Source organism: Entelurus aequoreus, linkage group LG04 (genome assembly GCF_033978785.1).
Source record: "Entelurus aequoreus isolate RoL-2023_Sb linkage group LG04, RoL_Eaeq_v1.1, whole genome shotgun sequence".
In the NCBI taxonomy this organism is placed as follows: Eukaryota; Metazoa; Chordata; class Actinopteri; order Syngnathiformes; family Syngnathidae; genus Entelurus; species Entelurus aequoreus.
In genome coordinates, this window is record NC_084734.1 from 87551835 (window position 1) to 87574396 (window position 22562).

The 22562-nt window shown below is 38.3% G+C and overlaps 1 protein-coding gene across 1 annotated transcript in view; it reads right to left on the reverse strand.

Moving 5' to 3' along the window:
* Positions 1-4119: 4119 nt before the first annotated feature.
* Positions 4120-22562, reverse strand: part of adamts2b (ADAM metallopeptidase with thrombospondin type 1 motif, 2b) — a 224329-nt gene continuing 205886 nt past the window's right edge. The window contains exon 3 of the mRNA XM_062045932.1: positions 4120-5876. Coding sequence (XP_061901916.1) covers positions 5481-5876 — 396 coding nt within the window. The 3' untranslated portion in view covers positions 4120-5480. The remainder of the gene's footprint in view (positions 5877-22562) is intronic.

Sequence of the window (22562 nt, forward strand, 5' to 3'; positions counted from 1 at the left end):
CGCGGTATGATGACTTATGCGCGTGACGAAGTCAGTTTAACGGAAGTTATGGTACCCCGTAGAATCCTATACAAAAAGCTCTGTTTTCATTTCATAATTCCACAGTATTCTGGACATCTTTTGCAATTTGTTTAATGAACAATGAAGGCTGCAAAGAAGACAGTTGTAGGTGGGATCAGTGTATTAGCAGCGGACTACAGCAACACAACCAGGAGGACTTTGTTGGAGAGCAGACGCGCTAGCCGCCGACCTCACCTTGACTTCCTACGTCTCCGGGCCGCCAAACGCATCGGGTGAAGTCCTTCGTCCTTCTGCCGATCGCTGGAACGCAGGTGAGCACGGGTGTTGATGAGCAGATGAGGGCTGGCTGGCGTAGGTGGAGAGCTAATGTTTTTAGCATAGCTCTGTGCGGTCCGGTTGCTAAGTTGCTAAGTTAGCGTCAATGGCGTCGTTAGCACAGCATTGTTAACCTTCGCCAGCCTGGAAAGCATTAACCGTGTATTTACATGTCCACGGTTTAATAGTATTGTTGATTTTCTATCTATCCTTCCAGTCAGGGGTTTATTTCTTTTGTTTCTATATGCAGTTAAAGCAAGATGCTATCACCTTAGCTCGTAGCTAAAGCATTTCGCCGATGTATTGTCGTGGAGATAAAAGGCACTGAATGTCCATTTCGTGTTCTCGACTCTCATTTTCAAGAGGATATAGTATCCCAGGTGGTTTAAAATACAAATCTGTGATCTATAATAGAAAAAGGAGAGTGTGTGGAATCCAATGAGCCAGCTTGTACCTAAGTTACGGTCAGAGCGAAAAAAGATAAGTCCTGCACTGCACTCTAGTCCTTCACTGTAACGTTCCTCATCTACGAATCTTTCATCCTCGCTCAAATTAATGGGGTAATCGTCACTTTCTCGGGCCGAATCTCTCTCGCTCCATTGTAAACAACGGGGAATTGTGAGGAATACTAGCTCCTGTGACGTCACGCTACTTCCGCTACAGGCAAGGCTTTTTTTTATCAGCGAGCAAAAGTTGCAAACTTTATCGTCGATTTTCTCTACTAAATCCTATCAGCAAAAATATGGCAATATCGCGAAATGATCAAGTATGACACATAGAATGGATCTGCTAAACCCGTTTAAATGAAAAAAAAATCATTTCAGTAGGCCTTTAAATGAATGTAAACCACATGAACAACAGTCATTTCAATAAAAGCCAATATTTCTGGTGGAATATGCATGCTGCTCTCAGGTGTGATAAAATAAATACGGAAAAAAGCTGAAGGTGAAATGCGGTCAATTATATTGAATGGTTTTATTTTCCTATTGAAATGCAGGGTCTCTTCTTTTATAGTGATTTGAAGCGAGCTGAAGTTCCCGTAAGGCCACGGACATCATTTATTCTGATGATATACAACTTAAGTGTGACAGAACCGATGTTAGTGTCGCTCGGTTTATTTGCATCTATCGCTTTCATTCTACACCACAGGTGTCAAACTCAAGGCCCCCCGGGGGGTCAGATCTGGCCCGCGACATCATTTTATCTGGCCCGCGACATCATTTTATCTGGCCCGCAAACACCTGGTAATGATATGTCTCAATAAAGTACTTCATATTTTCTCACTAAATGTCATTGATTTTTTTCATTTTGACGGAAAAAAATATATGTACTGCTTGAAATTGCGTACCTTTTCAACTTTATTAGTATCTAATATTGCAACAAATATTACAGTATATTATCATATTTTCCAACCATTTTTTGTCGAAATAAAAATAAATACCCAAATATCTGCTTGACTATGCAAACTACCCATCAAATTAATACAAATGACAATACATTTTACGGTGTTCTTTACTGTAAATTGAAAAAAAAAAAATACAATTTTTTTTTTTTTGCGTTAAAATTCTGTTGAATGAGCTGCCATATTTTAAATACTTACACCCCCGTTCAAAAGTTTGGGGTCACCCAAACAATTTTGTGGAATAGCCTTCATTTCTAAGAACAAGAATAGACTGTCGAGTTTCAGGTGAAAGTTCTCTTTTTCTGGCCATTTTGAGCGTTTAATTGACCCCACAAATGTGATGCTCCAGAAACTCAATCTGCTCAAAGGAAGGTCAGTTTTGTAGCTTCTGTAACGAGCTAAACTGTTTTCAGATGTGTGAACATGATTGCACAAGGGTTTTCTAATCATCAATTAGCCTTCTGAGCCAATGAGCAAACACATTGTACCATTAGAACACTGGAGTGATAGTTGCTGGAAATGGGCCTCTATACACCTATGTATATATTGCACCAAAAAGCAGACAATTGCAGCTAGAATAGTCATTTACCACATTAGCAATGTATAGAGTGTATTTCTTTCAAGTTAAGACTAGTTTAAAGTTATCTTCATTGAAAAGTACAGTGCTTTTCCTTCAAAAATAAGGACATTTACATGTGACCCCAAACTTTTGAACGCTAGTGTTTATATAATTAATAGGCCAGCACGGCGGAACAGGGGTTAGTGCATGTGCCTCACAATACAAAGGTCCTGAGTAGTCCTGAGTTCAATCCCGGGCTCGGGATTTTTCTGTGTGGAGTTTGCATGTTCTTTGCGCACTTATTGACTGAAAGAGCATGCACTTGGCGCGATGATGTCATGTTATCCATGGAAAAATGCATTTTTAGACCATATGATTTGCCTGAGCGGCTAGGAGACCCCGAGAGTTGCCTTGTTGCCTTTCCATTAAGAACAATCAATTAGTTTTTAGTATAAGTAAATGTAATGCAGAGCGCATATCATTATGTCAAGAAAATGGCACTAGCATTTACTTAATTTAAGAATATTTTTCAACATATTGAGCAAAAAGGCCTCATATTTTTTTTTCTACCAAGAAAAGTACACTTGTTATTAGTGAGAATATACTTATTTTAAAGGCCTACTGAATTTTTTTTTATTTATTTAAACGGGGATAGCAGATCCATTCTATGTGTCATACTTGATCATTTCGCGATATTGCCATATTTTTGCTGAAAGGATTGAGTATAGAACAACGACGATAAAGATCGCAACTTTTGGTATCTGATAAAAAAAAGCCTAGCCCCTACCGGAAGTAGCGTGACGACACCGGGGGAAGGACTGCTCATATTTTCCTATTGTTTACACCAGCAGCAAGAGAGATTCGGACCGAGAAAGTGACGATTACCCCATTAATTTGAGCGAGGATGAAAGATTTGTGGATGAGGAACATTAGAGTGAAGGACTAGAATGCAGTGCAAGACATATCTTTTTTCGCTGTGACCGTAACTTAGGTACAAGCTGGCTCATTGGATTCCACACTCTCTCCTTTTTCTATTGTGGATCACGGATTTGTATTTTAAACCACCTCGAATACTATATCCTCTTGAAAATGAGAGTCGAGAACGCGAAATGGACATTCACAGTGACTTTTATCTCCACGACAATACATCGACGAAACACTTAAGCTACGGAGCTAACGTGATAGCATCGTGCTTAACTGCATATAGAAACAAAATAAATAAATCCCTGACTGGAAGGATAGACAGAAGATCAACAATACTATCAAACCATGGACATGTAAATACACGGTTAATGCATTCCAGCCTGGCGAAGGTTAACAATGCTGTTGCTAACGACGCCATTGAAGCTAACTTAGCAACCAGACCTCACAGAGCTATGCTAAAAACATTAGCTATCCACCTACGCCAGCCAGCCCTTATGTGCTCATCAACACCCGTGCTCACCTGCGCTCCAGCGATCGACGGTGCGACAAAGGACTTCACCCGATCACAGATGCGGTCGGCGAGACGGAGGAAGTTAAGGTGAGTTCGGCGGCTAACACGTCTGCTATCCATCTCTGTCCTCCTGGCTGTGTTGCTGTAGTCCGCCGCTAATACACCGATCCCACCTACAGCTTTCTTCTTTGCAGTCTCCATTGTTCATTAAACAAATTGCAAAAGATTCACCAACACAGATGTCCAGAATACTGTGGAATTTTGAAATGAAAACAGAGCTTTTTTGTACTTTATTCCGCATCAACTGATTCCGTCACGCGCATACGTCATCATACTTAGACGTTTCCAACCGGAAGTTTAGCGGGAAATTAAAAATGTCACTTTATAAGTTAACCCGGCCGTATTGGCATGTGTTGCAATGTTAAGATTTCATCATTGATATATAAACTATCAGACTGCGTGGTCGCTAGTAGTGGCTTTCAGTAGGCCTTTGAGGTATTTTTGGGTTCATTGAGGTTAGCTAATTTGACTTGTTTTGGAAAGTCTTGACAAGCCAAATTTTCTTGTTCTATTGGCAGATAATTTTGCTTAGTTCAAATAAAATACCCCTCATTTTTGTATTTTTTTTCTTCTTGTTTTTGAACACAGACTTTTTGAAGTGTGCGATGAGGTGGCGACCTGTCCAGGGTGTACCGCGCCTACCGCCCGAATGCAGCTGAGATACACTGCAAAAACTGAAATCTAAGTAAGATGAAATATCTCAAATAAGGGTGATATTTGCTTATTTTCTGTCTGATAAGATCATTCTTCTCACTAAGCAGATTTTATGTTAGAGTGTTTTACTTGTTTTAAGTGGTCCTAAATGATCTCAGTAAGATATTACAGCTTGTTGCTGAGATTTGATGGCCTATTTTGAGTAAAACATGCTTGAAACTAGAATATCAACTGTTGCAAAGCTGTGTCATCAACACTCACAAGTATAAAACGACTTTTTTAAAGTAATCATTTCTTATTTCAAGCATGAAAAAATAAAAATCATGATGACGAGCACATATCATTATGTCAAGATAATGGCACTAGCATTTACTTCATTTAAGAATATTTTTCAAAATATTGAGCAAAAAGGCCTCATTTTTTTTTTTTTTTACCAAGAAAAGTGCACTTGTTATTAGGGAGCATATACTTATTTTAAGGTATTTTTGGGTTCATTGAAGTTAGCTAATTTGACTTGTTTTGGAAAGTCTTGACAAGCCACATTTTCTTGTTCTATTGGCAGATAATTTTGCTTAGTTCAAATAAAATACCCCCAATTTTTTATTTTTTTTATTTTTTATTTATTTATTTATTTTTTAACACTGACTTTTTGCAGTGTGCGATGAGGTGGCGACTTGTCCAGGGTGTACCGCGCCACCCCGAAAGGGACAAGCGGTAAAAAATGGATGGATGGATGGATATACAGGTATAATTAATAATGAAATCCAGAGGCAAATTCATACATTATTGGCTGTTACAAGCGGCCCTCTGCCACGTGGCCCCTAATGAAAACCAGTTTGACATCCCTGATCTCCACCTTTCAGGGTAGTAAACAACATGTTTGGTCTCCTAAAGCGAACAGACGCGCAGCAGGTTAATTGTTGATGCATCTAATGCAGTGTAGCATTTCAAAATAAAGACACAGAAGGCGCCATGCCTGGAACAATAAGACGTGGTGCCACATCTCCATATGTCACTCGCTTTTCTCTGGATAATTAGGGCAGTGATGGGTGGATGTGTTTGTGCAGAGCAGGTGAAATATATATTTTCTCCCTGACAGCAGAGTGATCCTGCTGCGACTGGCTGGCTTTTTGCAATACAACAACGCCTCGGTTACGTAACCCGGCGGTGTGAGGGATGGCGAAGCGGCGTACGCTTCTCGCCGAGGGAGTGTTGGTGCAGGTTTGGGTGCACCCAGTGGGAACCGGGGACTGACCTCTGGAGTGGGAGTCTCCCGCCGTGCTGTCGACGGGCGCCTTCTTTATGGCCGAGGAGCGGTAGACGATGTGCGACCTTCCTCCCGCTGCCCCCTCCTCCTCCTCGATCGCCCCGGCGCCTCTTTCCACCGGCTCGATAAAGAACTCCTCTTGCTCCGTCCTGATCATGCCCGCCTACAAATTCAAACCAAGATGTTGGTGACATGGCAAAAAAAGCATTGAGTTGTGTTGGGTTTGTGTTTATTTGGAACGAGCGTGCACGCAACATGCTGCGTCGCAATTGCCAGTTTCTCCATTCAGCATGTTCGAAAAGGAGAAGGAAGAAGCAGAGCTTGTTTGATTTGACCCCTTTGGCTGGGGGCTGGGGAGAGGGAAGTCTGGGCTTCCCTGCTTAGGCTACTGCCCCCGCGACCCAGCCGCGGATAAGCGGAAGAAGATGGATGGATGGATGGATTTCAATGCTTTGTCCACAGTGGAATGACATATGCAGTTTGAACAGTAACACTGTGTTTGAATATTTACACTGCAAAAAGTCGGTGTTCAAAAACAATAAAAAAAATGAGGGGTATTTTATTTGAACTAAGCAAAATTATCTGCCAATAGAAAAAGAACATTCGTCTTTACAGTGCTTTTCCTTCAAAAGTAAGGACATTTCCAAAACAAGTCAAATTAGCTAACCTCAATGAACCCAAAAATAGCTTAAAATAAGTATATTCTCACTAATAACAAGTGCACTTTTCTTCATAGAAAAAAAATGAGACCTTTTTGCTCAATATGTTGAAAAATATTCTTAAATGAAGTAAATGCTAGTGCCATTATCTTGACATAATGATATGCGCTCGGCATTACATTTCTTGAAACCAGCAAACTTATACTAAAAACTAGTTTATTGTTCTTAATGGAAAGGCAACAAGGCAAGCGCTTGTTACTCTCGGGGTCTCCTAGCCGCTCAGGCAAATCATATGGTCTAAAAATGCATTTTTCCATGGATAACATGACATCATCGCGCCAAGTGCGTGCTCTTTCAGTCAATTAGTGCGCATATATACAGCCCGGAACCTCGGCCCAAAATGTTTTAATTGTAATTTTGAAGAATTTCTCTGAATGTTGACGGAAGAAGATTTTTTCATATATCCTTATTTAAGTGTTACTTCTTTATTTCCATAGTCATATTACAAAACAGCTAGTGTTCTTCCGATTGTGCTCTTTTGGTCTGCAAGTACTATGTGTCGGCCTTGATAGTGGGAGTAGCAATAACTTATTTTCCTGATCTGTTCCTGTGTCCAGCTGAGGGGAAGAATGGGCATGTGTTTTGGGCTGCCGGGAGAGACAACGAGCGAGAAACAAATTATAGAAGACAACACTTCGGTAAATTAGATTAGATCGATCTTGGCTAGGCTAGTGAACGCTTCTGTACTGGATTGGTCTCACCTTTGTTTTCAAAGCTTTGAGAATAAACCACAAAATACAACTATTGCCTGGTGATCAATTTCAACTTCAGCTTATGTGCCATAGAAAGAACCTGGGAGAGACTAGCAATTTGAATTCCCCATTGGAGGAAGAGCTGGTCGAACGCAACAATGTGCATGAACTATTTCTGTTCAAAATTGTTAAGAAATGTTAAATGTTTAAATATTAACTGTCAGTTTACTGTACTGTGCCAACTGTACTACTATATGAGTACGTATTTTCTATTGTTTCATTGAAAATGAAACAGCAAAGTCCATTTGGCAGTCATCTGTTTTAATTATGAGACACAATTGTGTTTTTTTTTTCATGCTTGAAATAAGAAATGATGACTTTAAAAAAGTAGTTTTATACTTGTGAGTGTTGATGACACAGCTTTGCAACAGTTGATATTCTAGTTTCAAGCATGTTTTACTCAATATAGGTCATCAAATCTCAGCAACAAGCTGTAATATCTTACTGAGATCATTTAGGACCAAAACACTTAAAACAAGTAAAACACTCTAACATAAAATCTGCTTAGTGAGAAGAATGATCTTATCAGACAGAAAATAAGCAAATATCAGCCTTATTTGAGATATTTCATCTTACTTAGATTTCAGTTTTTGCAGTGTAGTAGTACAGTTGTTATTAGTGAGAATATACTTATTTTAAGGTATTTTTGGGTTCATTGAGGTTAGCTAATTTGACTTGTTTTGGAAAGTCTTGACAAGCCGAGTTTTCTTGTTCTATTGGCAGATTATTTTGCTTAGTTCAAATTAAATACCCCTATTTTTTGTATTTTTTCCCCCTTGTTTTTGAACACTGACTTTTTGCAGTGTAGTCTGCATGTTTTGGGCCTACCGTATTTTCCAGACCATAGGGCGCACCAGATTATAAGGCGCACTGCCGATGAGCGGGTCTATTCAGGTCGATTTTCATTTAAATGGCGCACCAGATTATAAGGCGCATTAAAGGAGTCATATTATGATTTTTTTCTAAATGTAAAAGACTTCCTTGTGGTCTACATAACATGTAATGGTGGTTATTTGCTCAAAATGTTGCATAAATTATGTTTTACAGATCATCTTCAAGTCGCTTTCTGACAGTCGCTTCAGGACGTGGGCGGTCTTATTTACGTGGCTCACCTTCGACAGCGTCTTCTCCCCGTCATCTTTGTTGTAGCGGTGTAGCGTGCAAGGACGGGTGTGGAAGAAGCGTCAAAAGATGGAGCTAACTGTTTTAATGACATTCAGACTTTACTTCCATCAATAACGGAGCAGCATCTCCTCATCCGTGGCTCACTAGAGCAACAACAAGGCCAGAAATGTGTGATCTCTATAATAAAATTCCTTGGGTGAATTATAGAAACTCACTATACCGGTATGTTTTTAGTAGAGATGTCCGATAATATCGGACTGCCGATATTATTGGCCGATAAATGCTTTGAAATGTAATATTGGAAATTATCGGTATCAGTTTCAAAAAGTACAATTCATGACTTTTTAAAACGCCGCTGTGTACACGGACGTAGAGAGAAGTACAGAGCGCCAATAAACCTTAAAGGCACTGCCTTTGCGTGCCGGCCCAGTCACATAATATCTACGGCTTTTCACACACACAAGTGAATGCAAGGCATACTTGGTCAACAGCCATACAGGTCACACTGAGGGTGTGCGTATAAACAACTTTAACACTGTTACAAATATGCGCCACACTGTGAACCCACACCAAACAAGAATGACAAACACATATCGGGAGAACATCCGCACCGTAACACAACATAAACACAACAAATACCCAGAAACCCTTGCAGCACTAACTCTTCCGGGACGCTACAATATACATCCCCCGCTAACCGCTACCCCCCCACCCCCACCTCAAACCCGCCCACCTCAACCTCCTCATGCTCTCTCAGGGAGAGCATGTCCCAAATTCCAAGCTGCTGTTTTGAGGCATGTTAAAAAAAATAATGCACTTTGTGACTTCAATAATAAATATGGCAGTGCCATGTTGGCATTTTTTTCCATAACTTGAGTTGATTTATTTTGGAAAACCTTGTTACATTGTTTAATGCATCCAGCGGGGCATCGCAACAAAATGAGGCATAACAATGTGTTAATCCCACGACTGTATATATCGGTATCGGTTGATATCGGAATCGGTAATTAAGAGTTGGAAAATATCGGAGTATCGGCAAAAAAGCCATTATCGGACATCTCTAGTTTTTAGCGCTTCCATATATAAGTTAGAACTGTACACTACTTTATATTAGAAATGGCAACAGCAGAGGATGAATGTCCCATATCAAGAAGATAGAGAAAAGAAGAAGCTTATCGACTACGGCATCGGCACGGACTACAGTGGCGGACGTGCACACATTTTCAGGACTTATGCAGATCTCAAATACACATCAGCAGGTACCAGAAGGGAATAAAAGTTGGTTTTGCATAATATTGAAAAACAAAACTGCAGATAATATGTCTACTAATGGGTGCAATTTTGCGGTCCTTATAGACACACCATAATAATACTTGTATCTCTGACTACGGAAGCCGTAATGGTCCGACAATCCATCGCGCGGCTTCAAAGTTATACTAAAACATTTTGACCGATTTTCGAGTTCCGTGTGTAATGTTCTTTATTTTCAATGGAACATTTAAAGTTTTGGTGTTGTTTACTGGCGTCATATTGCAGTCTACATATATATTTTATGTGTGACTGCCATCTACTGGTCACACTTATCATTACACCATGTACCAAATAAAATTGCTTCGAGGTCGGTAAGCACAACCAGAATTATTCCGTACATTAGGCGGCCCGGGTTATAAGGCGTACTGTCGATTTTTGAGAAAATGAAAGGATTTTAAGTCCGACTTATAGTCCGAAAAATATGGTAATTGATATTATGGAAAATAAATGACACTTGTTAGTGAAATTTGGGTCATTTAGACTATTCAGTAACTCAGTTACCGTTACTACATGATGCGTTACTGCGTTATTTTACGTTATTTTTTATGTAATATCGGCTAGAAACTGAGAAGATCTGAGTGTGTTTTATTGGAGAGCTGCAGAAGAGGCGACGGAGAAGAGGCGCACTCTGTGTGTGTGTATGTGTGTGTGTGTGTGTGTGTGGGGCGGGGGGGCGTGTCTGTGTTTACATCATGGCGAAGCCGAAGCCGAGTTTCTTAACATGGAGATATTCTCACTACTTTTCTTTTGTCGACCACAAAGAAAAGAACATTTTAGCTAAATGTAAGTTCTGCCTTGGTTCAAAGATCCCATCTACTGCCCAAAAGTGAAGTGAAGTGAAGTGAATTACATTTATATAGCGCTTTTTCTCAAGTGACTCAAAGCGCTTTACATTGTGAAACCCAATATCTAAGTTACATTTAAACCGGTGTGGGTGGCACTGGGAGCAGGTGGGTAAAGTGTCTTGCCCAAGGACACAACGGCAGTGACTAGTATGGCGGAAGCGGGGATCGAACCTGCAACCCTCAAGTTGCTGGCATGGCCGCTCTACCAACCGAGCTATACCGTCCCTAAAACAGCAATTACAATCTGCTGAAACAGCTACAAAAGCAATATGACACACTTCACCTCCTAAGCAACAGCGGCTGGATTTTAACGAGGCACTGCTAGCCAGGACAACATTGATAGAGCCATTGCAGCGTGTGGGCTAGAAGACATGCAGGCTATTTCTACAGTGGAGTCGCCCGCTTTAATTAGCATGATACCGGGCGTCAAATGGCACCTGGACAGTGAGTACATAAAAATGGAAAGCAAGCTAAAGAAGACACTCCAAACTCTGCCTCTGCTCATCATTCAGCACTGAAGGTACGCACACTCTGTCAATTCTCTTATATACTATTTCATTCTAGACTTCTAGAGTGTTGGATTATCACATCACTCTAAATGTATAGACTATAAAGTTCACAAACATAAAGAGGGATGCTAGTGGGCCAGGCCAATATTTCCTTATCTCTAAACTAAAACTGGGGAAATGTGTAAAGCAGGGGTCCCCAAACTACGGCCCCCCAGCGTCCAAAATCCGGCCCCGCGGGAAGTCCCAAGTTAAAAAAAAAAAAAAGAAAAAAAAAAAGGTTTTTTTTTATTTTTTAAAATGTGTCCTTTACTAGTCCTTTTTCTACCGTCTCCTAGCCACTCAGGCAAATCATATTGTCTAAAAATGCATTTTACCATCGATAACGTGACATGCAGCAAGTGCGCTCTTTAAGTCAATTAGTGCGCGAGGAATATACATGTATGAATACATATATATATATATATATATATATATATATATATATATATATATATATATATATATATATATATATATATATATATATATATATATATATATATATATATATATATATATATATATGTATTCATACATGTCATTATATATATATATATATATATATATATATATATATATGTATTCATACATGTATATTCCTGCGTTAAAATGTAATATCGGAAATTATTGGTATCGTTTTTTTTTATTATCAGTATCGTTTTTTTTTTTATTATTATTTTTAAAAAAAAAATTAAATCCACATAAAAAAACGTAAGATACACTTACAATTAGTGCACCAACCCAAAAAACCTCCCTCCCCCATTTACACTCATTCACACAAAAGGGTTGTTTCTTTCTGTTATTAATATTCTGCTTCCTACATTATATATCAATAAATATCAATACAGTCTGCAAGGGATACAGTCCGTAAGCACACATGATTGTGCGTGCTGCTGCTCCACTAATAATACTAACCTTTAACAGTTAATTTTACACATTTTCATTAATTACTAGTTTCTATGTAACTGTTTTTATATTGTTTTACTTTCTTTTTTATTCAAGAAAATGTTTTTAATTTATTTATCTTATTTTATTTGATTCATTTTTTTAAAAAGTACCTTATCTTCACCACCCTGGTTGTCCAAATTAGGCATAATAATGTGTTAATTCCACGACTGTATATATCGGTTGATATCGGTATCCGTTGATAGATATCGGTAATTAAAGAGTTGGACAATATCGGCATATCGGATACCGGCAAAAAGCCATTATCGGACATCCCTAGTTATGTTGCATTCGCCATTTAAACATGAACCTTCCTCTCTGTTGAACATTTCTTCCCTGGGCAGGTTGAAGGCAGAAATAGTCTTTCACTTCAGGGAGGAGGCAGAGTGCCGCAGTGACTCCCTCCTGAGACTCAGCAGAGGCCAGAGTGACACTTGGCGTGTGAAATGGCCACATCGGGAGATGAGACTGTCCCTCTCTCATCCAGGACTAACGCCTTCTGTCAGGTAATTCTGCACATCTGTCTTCGCCCCAACACTCACACATCAGATGTGTGCCAACAGCTGACATGCAGAACATTGAGACAAGGAAAGAAGCGCTTGAAGGATGCACATGAAAAGCGTGGATCGCTCTTTCTTATTGCATGTGTCTGGTTAAGACAACTGCTCATCGCCAAGGAAACAGTCTAGGAAAGTCTTTGACACAAAGAGTGGAGAAAACACCCACACAAACATTGGCGTTGTTAGGCCTATTTTAGGGGGGCTCAAGCCCCCCTAAATAATTTGGTGTTAACAAAAAAACCAAAAAAATATATATATATATATATTTTTTTAACAAATACATGCCGACATATTCATTAAAAGTGGCCCGAATATGAGTTTAAATAAATAATAATATAACCTGTCATTATTCACTCAGTTTCCCCTCTCATAGCATAAAGTAGAGAGCCCCTTTAGTGCGTCGCTATCCAATCCATTCCACTTGTTCATATAGAAAATGCCCACATCACTCAAAATCCAGTCCGCATTTTCTCTGCTTGCGGTCCTGCAGGTGTACGAAGCACATTAGCACACAGCACTGCAGAACAAGAACCTTGGGTCTGCAATTGTAAATATTTTAGTTTTTAAGTTTTGTGTTTCTTGTAGAATCTATATAAAGTAATATACATTAGCCTATTGTTAAAATAATGAAAAAAAACATCATTAAATATATTTGTTTTATTGTATTGTTACATTAATAGCTGTTGTATTATTATAGGATGGCTTGTTAAACATTTCATAGGATTTTCAGAGGGTGGAAAAACCAAGACATTTAATATAAAATGTAAAATGAATAAATACATAAAAAGAAAAATTAAAAAAAATGGTTAAAAGCCATCGTCCAGGGGAGCATTTAATTTCGTCCCGTGCATTTTTTTTTACCGTCCCCGGGACAACGGGACTACATTAATCTCAAGCCCTGGAAGTTACATTTTATTGTTTGCATTATTTGTTTCAGCATTGCACTTTGAAGATGGTCCCTCAGCTCTTTGACAGCTTTGGCTCTTTTTCAGATCAGCAGAAAAGTCTTTCTTATTTACAGTATATATAAAAGTTTCTCATTTCTATTCAGACTTCCATATATATTTAATTTCCTTAACGTCTGGCCATAATATATATATATATATATATATATATATATATATATATATATATATATATATATATATATATATATATATATATATATATATATATATATATATATATATATATATATATATATATATATATATATATATATATATATATATATATATATATATATATTATATACAAGCCAAATTATCCCGATCCAGATATGACTTTAATTCAAGTAATTAAGTAATATTTCCAGGGCTTGAATTTACAACCATTTTAGTCACATATGTGCCCAAAATGTAATCTGTGCAACTTCAAAATATTTGGGAACAAACAATTATTGTATTGTGAGCTAAAGTGGTGGCATTAGCTTCTATGTTGTGAAGTAATAACATAGAGGCTAATGCCATGACTTTCATTGTGTTTCAGTGTATCTTGAAGGATCATGCAAGTCATTGTTTCTTGTTGATGCTGTAAACAAAATGTCACTGTGCTAACCCATGTTTGTTGTTGTACTGAACACAGATTGAAAATAAACCCACTGAAATAATAATAATAACAATTAATCATTTCTGAGTCTTTGTTAGCCGTTTGTGAAGTTTTGTGCTCGTGCGCTACGTTCGCTCGCATCGCATCCCTTGGGGGCTAAGACCCCCCCATGTCCTTAAAAGCTAGTGACGCCCCTGCACACAAATATATCACCTTACTTTCCCGTTAATTACAATTTACGCCGTGATTTCAAACGATTACCATTTCTATCAAATTAATCACAGGGTTGGTACAAATTAAACATGATAATTATGGGCCTGCTGCAATGCCAGCGCCCATATTATTATTTTTTTACTCTACATTTTTGTATATAATTGGGTGAATGGGTGAATGTGATGCATAATCTAAAGTAAGGGTGTCCGATAATATCGGGCCGCCGATATTCAACAGCCATACAGGTCACACTGAGGGTGGCCGTATAAACAACTTTAACACTGTTACAAATATGCGCCACACTGCGAACCCACACCAAACAAGAATGACAAACACATTTCGGGAGAACATCCGCACCGTAACACAACATAACACAACAGAACAAATACCCAGAACCCCTTGCAGCACTAACTCTTCCGGGACACTACAATATAGCTACTTCTCTCTATTTATAATGTTTATAATGTCTATTTTCTATTTCCTGCTGGACCTACTCTCTATTTTATGCTGCCGCTGTCATATATACTGTATATACTGTAATATTGTACATGGTCAGTGGTTTATATTGTATATATGTTATAGACATAATATAATATAAATATATATTAATATATATATATAATATAATATATAATATATATATATATATATATATAATATATATATATATATATATATATATATATATATATATATATATATATATATATATATATATATATATATATATATATATATATATATATATATATATATATATATATATATATATATATATATATATATATCTGTATATAAATTATTCTGTACACATATTATGTATATATTCGTATATATGTTAGATTTTTTTATAGCTATATTAGTCTATTTATACCTGCATTGTCCTTTCCATCCTTACACTTTCCATCATTGTAACTGAGCTACTGTGTTGAACAATTTCCCTTGTGGATCATTAAAGTTTGTCTAAGTCTAAGTCTATTCACCCCCTGCTACCCCTCCCCCCTCCCCCCACCTCAACCCCACCCCCCCAACCCCGCCCACTTCAACCTCCTCACGCTCTCTCAGGGAGAGCATGTCCCAAATTCCAAGCTGCTGTTTTGAGGCAAAATAATGCACTTTGTGACTTCAATAATAAATATGGCAGTGCCATGTTGGCATTTTTTTCCATAACTTGAGTTGATCTATTTTGGAAAACCTTGTTACATTGTTTAATGCAGTGGTCCCCAACCACCGGGCCATGGCCCGGTACCGGTCCGTGGATCGATTGGTACCGGGCCGCACAAGAAATAAAAAAAATAGATACACTACCGTTCAAAAGTTTGGGGTCACCCAAACAATTTTGTGGAATAGCCTTCATTTCTAAGAACAAGAATAGACTGTGGAGTTTCACATGAAAGTTCTCTTTTTCTGGCCATTTTGAGCGTTTAATTGACCCCACAAATGTGATGCTCCAGAAACTCAATCTGCTCAAAGGAAGGTCAGTTTTGTAGCTTCTGTAACGAGCTAAAGTGTTTTCAGATGTGTGAACATGATTGCACAAGGGTTTTCTAATCATCAATTAGCCTTCTGAGCCAATGAGCAAACACATTGTACCATTAGAACACTGGAGTGATAGTTGCTGGAAATGGGCCTCTATACACCTATGTAGATATTGCACCAAAAACCAGACATTTGCAGCTAGAATAGTCATTTACCACATTAGCAATGTATAGAGTGTATTTCTTTCAAGTTAAGACTAGTTTAAAGTTATCTTCATTGAAAAGTACAGTGCTTTTCCTTCAAAAATAAGGACATTTACATGTGACCCCAAACTTTTGAATGGTAGTATATATATATATATATATATATATATATATATATATATATATATATATATATATATATATATATATATATATATATATATATATATATATATATATATATATATATATACACTCAAAAATAAGGACATTTCAATGTGACCCCAAACTTTTGAATGGTAGTATATATATATATATATATATATATATATATATATATATATATATATATATATATATATATATATATATATATATATATATATATATATATATATATATATATATATATATATATATATATATACACTACCGTTCAAAAGTTTGGGGTCACATTAAAATGTCCTTATTTTTCAATGAAGATAACTTTAAACTAGTCTTAACTTTAAAGAAATACACTCTATACATTGCTAATGTGGTAAATGACTATTCTAGCTGCAAATGTCTGCTTTTTGGTGCAATATCTACATAGGTGTATAGAGGCCCATTTCCAGAAACTATCACTCCAGTGTTCTAATGGTACAATGTGTTTGCTCATTGGCTCAGAAGGCTAATTGATGATTAGAAAACCCTTGTGCAATCATGTTCACACATCTGAAAACACTTTAGCTCGTTACAGAAGCTACAAAACTGACCTTCCTTTGAGCAGATTGAGTTTCTGGAGCATCACATTTGTGGGGTCAATTAAACGCTCAAAATCCAGAAAAAGAGAACTTTCATCTGAAACTCGACAGTCTATTCTTGTTCTTAGAAATGAATTCCACAAAATTCTTTGGGTGACCCCAAACTTTTGAACGGTAGTGTATATATATATATATATATATATATATATATATATATATATATATATATATATATATATATATATATATACACAGCCTGGCCCCCGGCCAAATTTTTTTAACCCAATGCGGCCCTCGAGTGAAAAAGTTTGGGGACCCCTGCTCTAACCACTGTATAGGAAGGTGTGGCCCTGCTACCGTGTCAACTGCATGCTAAGTAGAAAAACGTCCCAAAATGCATTTCCAGAGGATCTGGTGTCATTCTGCACCACAGACGGGTGATTTGAGTTAAACATTCCAGTTAAATCAATTATGATGATGGATTAACGCATTAATTTTGACAGCATTACATTCATCACAATTGTCTCGCCATAAATTACACAGGCTCGCTCTCGACTTTACTCCGGTCTTGTCCCTTCCTCTGAGGAAGCCCGAGGCTTTGGTGGCGACACCCGTCAACTAGCCATTGACCTGTCATTTCACTCCCTCTCCGCCACGCTCTCATTTCATCCCTCTATTTCCCCAAAGCCGTGGTGCGGCATTCCGATCGCGGCTGATGGATCTTCGATGGTGCAAGCGTCGCCCCTTCGGAATACCAAGCAGTGCGGGTGGAGGAGCCGTGTCAAAGAAAAAAGATGACATGTGGGACCGGGAGACGTAGTCGGATCGATCGGAGTCGCCACAGAGGGGTGGGGGGGCTTGGCGGGACCGTGTGAGTGGACCGGCTCTTTGAAAAGCTGAGACGAACACAGCATCAAAGTGTGTGGACACACATCCAAATTGACCATAGTCTTCTTCTAGACCTCCTGCGGGGGATTACAAGGCAGCTCGTCCTAACGTTAGATCCGCAACAACCGAGTATGGACTGCATGTACAAATAGACTCGCTAGGTTATTGACGGACTCAAGTGGCCTTGAAGAAAACAGAGAGGAAAACTTAGCTTTCTTTGCCCACAAGGTCATTTAGGAAGACGTTTATTGCACAGTTGCAACATAACCGACCCCGACTTAAACAAGTTGAAAAACTTATTGGGGTGTTACCATTTAGTGGTCAATTGTACGGAATATGTACTTCACTGTGCAACCTACTAATACAAGTCTCAATCAATCAATCAAAACCGATGTTGTCATTAATAGCTCTGATGACTTTGTTGTAAACAACATGAGTGTCACACCAACAGTAACACAGCCGATATTTGAAAGCGCATGCAGAGGCAGATGAAGGTCGTGAGGCTTCAAATACATTCTGTTGAGGGAATGAAAGTCTACATCAGGGGTCACCAACCTTTTGAAACCAAGAGCTCATTTTCATTAATTACTAGTGTCTATGTAACTGTTTTTATATTGTTTTACTTTCTTTTTTATTCAAGAAAATGTTTTTAATTAATTTATCTTATTTTATTTTATAAATTTTTTAAAAAAAGGACCTTATCTTCACCATACCTGGTTGTCCAAATTAGGCATAATAATGTGTTAATTCAACGACTGTATATATCGGTATCAGTAATTAAAAGTTGGACCATATCGGAATATCGGATATCAGCAAAAAGTCATTATCGGACACCCCTACACACAAACATATTAAACAGTGGGCTTTTTAACAATTAGGAAGGTTTATGTCATGTTTGTCCTCAAACAAAAATCATACTAAAACAAAAACGATATTTTCCCCCCATCTTTTTCCATTTTAAATCATTTTTTAAAAATGCTCCAGGGAGCCATTAGGGCGGCACTATGAGGCCGGTCTAAAGTTGGTGTTACTTTGCAGATTTCTACAGTGCCGCTCGCACCAAATTGCTTAAAAAGCAGTGTGTAGAGTGGTGCCAAGCCAAATATTTTCAATTGTTATTTTTAAAATATTTAGGGAAATTTGATTTTGAAAGATCTAAGTGGCTGCAGTCCCGGCTCATACATATCAGGGACCATCATTCCTGGGACTAAATGTACTGAGAGCCAAACTAATAAACAACACTACCTCGGAGGCTATGTCAATAATTTTTTTTTTTTAATATGTTACAAGATCTTTTCTGTGCACTTTGAGACAAAAATTGATTGCTTTCAAAAATATGGTCAAGTATAAAGTTGTCTGCTAATACGGCAGGAAATGCCGTATTGCTGTTCTGTTCTTGGGTGTTCCAGTCGTTTAAATAGAGCGATAGGAAAGAGCTTTCACAGAGTCCTGGAAGAAGTCAGGAAAAAAACTAAAGTGCGTCGAAGGAAATGGCTCTTCAAAATATCACTTTCATTATCTTGACCGTGCTTGTGTCTGCAGCCATCACTTTGTAAAATGTTTGTTTGAACATTTGATTTGTTTCATAAACTTTCTGTGTTACTTTACTATATTAAAAGTGTTTGAGAGCTGAACTAAACGTAAATAAAGGACAAGAGTTCGTATTATATTTTGCTATCATGATTGATAAAGGTGAAGTTATAACACTGAAACGCCCTCAGGAAGAGGTGCTTTAAGACATGGCTAGCTAGCTAGCGTCGAACTTCCATTCGTGCAGTGTTTTAGCTACTTCTAAATCACTAATCCTCGCCTCCATGGCAACGAATAAAGTGAGTTTTTACAAGTATCATCCCTGCAGGATGAGGAATATCTAAACATGTTCCACTACACACTGTAGGAGAATACAATAGCTAACCGCTAACAGCAAGCTAGCACCCTGAATGTAAACAAATGCCATGGGTGGATCTACACCTGACATCCACTGTAATGATACCAAGTAGTGTATCTAGTCGTTACTACTATGATTACATCGATATTTTTTATTGTCACAAAATGTTAAAATTCATATTATGTTTGTAAACTCAGGAAATATGTCCCTGGACACATGAGGACTTTGAATATGACCAATGTATGATCCTGTGACAACTTGGTATCAGATCGATACCTAAATTTGTGGTATCATCCAAAACTAGTGTAAAGTATCCAAAGAACAGAAGAATAAGTGATTATTACATTTTAACAGAAGTGTAGATAGAACATGTTAAAAGAGAAAATAAGCAGATATTAACAGTAAATGAACAAGTGGATTAAAAATACATTTTTACAGTTTGTCCTTTATAGCTTTGACAAAATAGAATGAGAAATGACACAATATGTTACTGCATACGTCAGCAGACAAATTAGGAGCCTTTTGTTTGCTTACCTACTACTAAAAGACAAGTTGTCTAGTATGTTCACTATTTTATTTAAGGACAAAAATGTTCTTCAATTGCAATAAGAAACATATGTTTAATGTACCATAAGATTTTTTGTTAAGATAAAGCCAATAATGCCATTTTTTGTGGTTCCCCTTATTTAGAAAAGTACTGAAAAATATCGAAAAGTATCTAGATACATTTTGGTACCGGTACTAAATTATTTGTTTTGGGATAACACTAATACACACACACATTGTCACTAGCCCTGTGGTGCACCCACAGTTTGACATCTTCTTAAAGGCCTACTGAAATGACTTTTTTTAAATTTAAACGGGGATATCAGATCCATTCTATGTGTCATACTTGATCATTTCGCAATATTGCCATATTTTTGCTGAAAGGATTTAGTAGAGAACAACGAAGATAAAGTTCGCAACTTTTGGTCTCTGATAAAAAAAAGCCGTGCCCCTACCGGAAGTAGCGTGACGTAGTCAGTTGATCGCCTCCTCATATTTTCCTATTGTTTTCAATGCAGCTAGAGCGATTTGGACCGAGAAAGCGACGATTACCCCATTAATTTGAGCGAGGATGAAAGATTTGTGGATGAGGAACGTTAGAGTGACGGACTAGAATGCAGTGCAAGACATATCTTTTTTCGCTCTGACCGTAACTTAGGTACAAGCTGGCTCATTGGATTCCACACTCTCTCCTTTTTCTATTGTGGATCACGGATTTGTATTTCAAACCACCTCGGATACTATATCCTCTTGAAAATGAGAGTCGAGAACGCGAAATGGACATTCACAGTGACTTTTATCTCCACGAAAATACATCGACGAAACTGCATATAGAAACAAAATAAATAAATCCCTGACTGGAAGGATAGACAGAAGATCAACAATACTATTAAACCATGGACATGTAAATACACGGTTAATGCTTTCCAGCCTGGCGAAGGTTAACAATGCTGTTGCTAACGACGCCATTGAAGATAACTTAGCTAGGGAGCTAACGTGATAGCATCGGGCTCAAATGCAGATAGAAACAAAATACATAAACCCCTGACTGGAAGGATAGACAGAAGATCAACAATACTATTAAATCATGAACATGTAACTACACGGTTAATGCTTTCCAGCTTGGCGAAGCTTAAAAATGCTGTTGCTAACGACACCATTGAAGCTAACTTAGTAACGGGACCTCACAGAGCTATGATAAAAACATTAGCGCTCCACCTACGCCAGCCAGCCCTCATCTGCTCATCAACACCCGTGCTCACCTGCGTTCCAGCGATCGACGGAAGGACGAAGGACTTCACCACGATCATCCGTGCGGTCGGTGGCTAGCGTCGGCTAGCGCGTCTGCTATCCGAGTCAAAGTCTTCCTGGTTGTGTTGCTGTAGGCCGCCGCTAATACACCGATCCCACCTACAACTTTCTTCTTTGCAGTCTTCATTGTTCATTAAACAAATTGCAAAAGATTCACCAACACAGATGTCCAGAATACTGTGGAATTATGAGATGAAAACAGAGCTATTTTGTATTGGATTCAATGGGGTACCGATACTTCTGTTTCACTGGCTACGTCACGCGCATACGTCATCATCCAAAGGCGCTTTCAACCGGAAGTTTAGCGGGAAATGTAAAATGTCACTTTATAAGTTAACCCGGCCGTATTGGCATGTGTTGCAATGTTAAGATTTCACCATTGATATATAAACTATCAGACTGCGTGGTCGCTAGTAGTGGCTTTCAGTAGGCCTTTAACTTTAACAGCCAGGTCGCTATAAATAAGCCTATTTTTATTCGCTCTGCAGTTCCTAAATCAAAAAGTCTATGTAATGATGGGTTTGTAAATCGAGGTTCCGCTTTATTGTGACATTTTAACAGGAACATGTTTCACATTAGGACATTGGCCATGGATAAAAGTATGTATTCAATAATAAAAAACAGGGTAGAATGAAATGACGAAAGGACAGCAGACCATTAAAGTGATGGAAATCACGGACAACAGACCTTTTTGATAAACGGCGCTGAACCATTGGTAATATCGGAAGGAAATAACTAAGGCATGGCTTTCTAAATGTCTTACCGGCAGGCTGTAAAATCTATTCCAGCTCACATTTCAATCACCGTATAAACACACCGAACAAGGAACGACCTCGTGGGCATCACACGTAATATCTTGTGGATTAAAGACGACAAACATTGGCTTTAAAGCGTTAACCCGCACCACATGCTCACATCTGGCAGGCAATCCAGCAGAACCCCCCCCCCCCACAAACGTTATTATTACTACCCTGATGGCAAATGAGAGGGTGACATGAACCGCGACCTTCCCTTTGAGACCCCGCAGTCTCCAAATGTGGACCCCGCGGCACCACGTGCCCACTTACAGCGGGCGGACCGGCCCTTTTGAGAGCACATCGGGTTCTATTTGAAGATGTGAAGGAAGTAACCTGAACCCACGTGCGAAAGGTGACGTGACAGGCGGCAAGGATGGAAAGCGGATGTTGTGGGGTGTATCAAAGTCACACCCGGTTGGGGTCCTTCA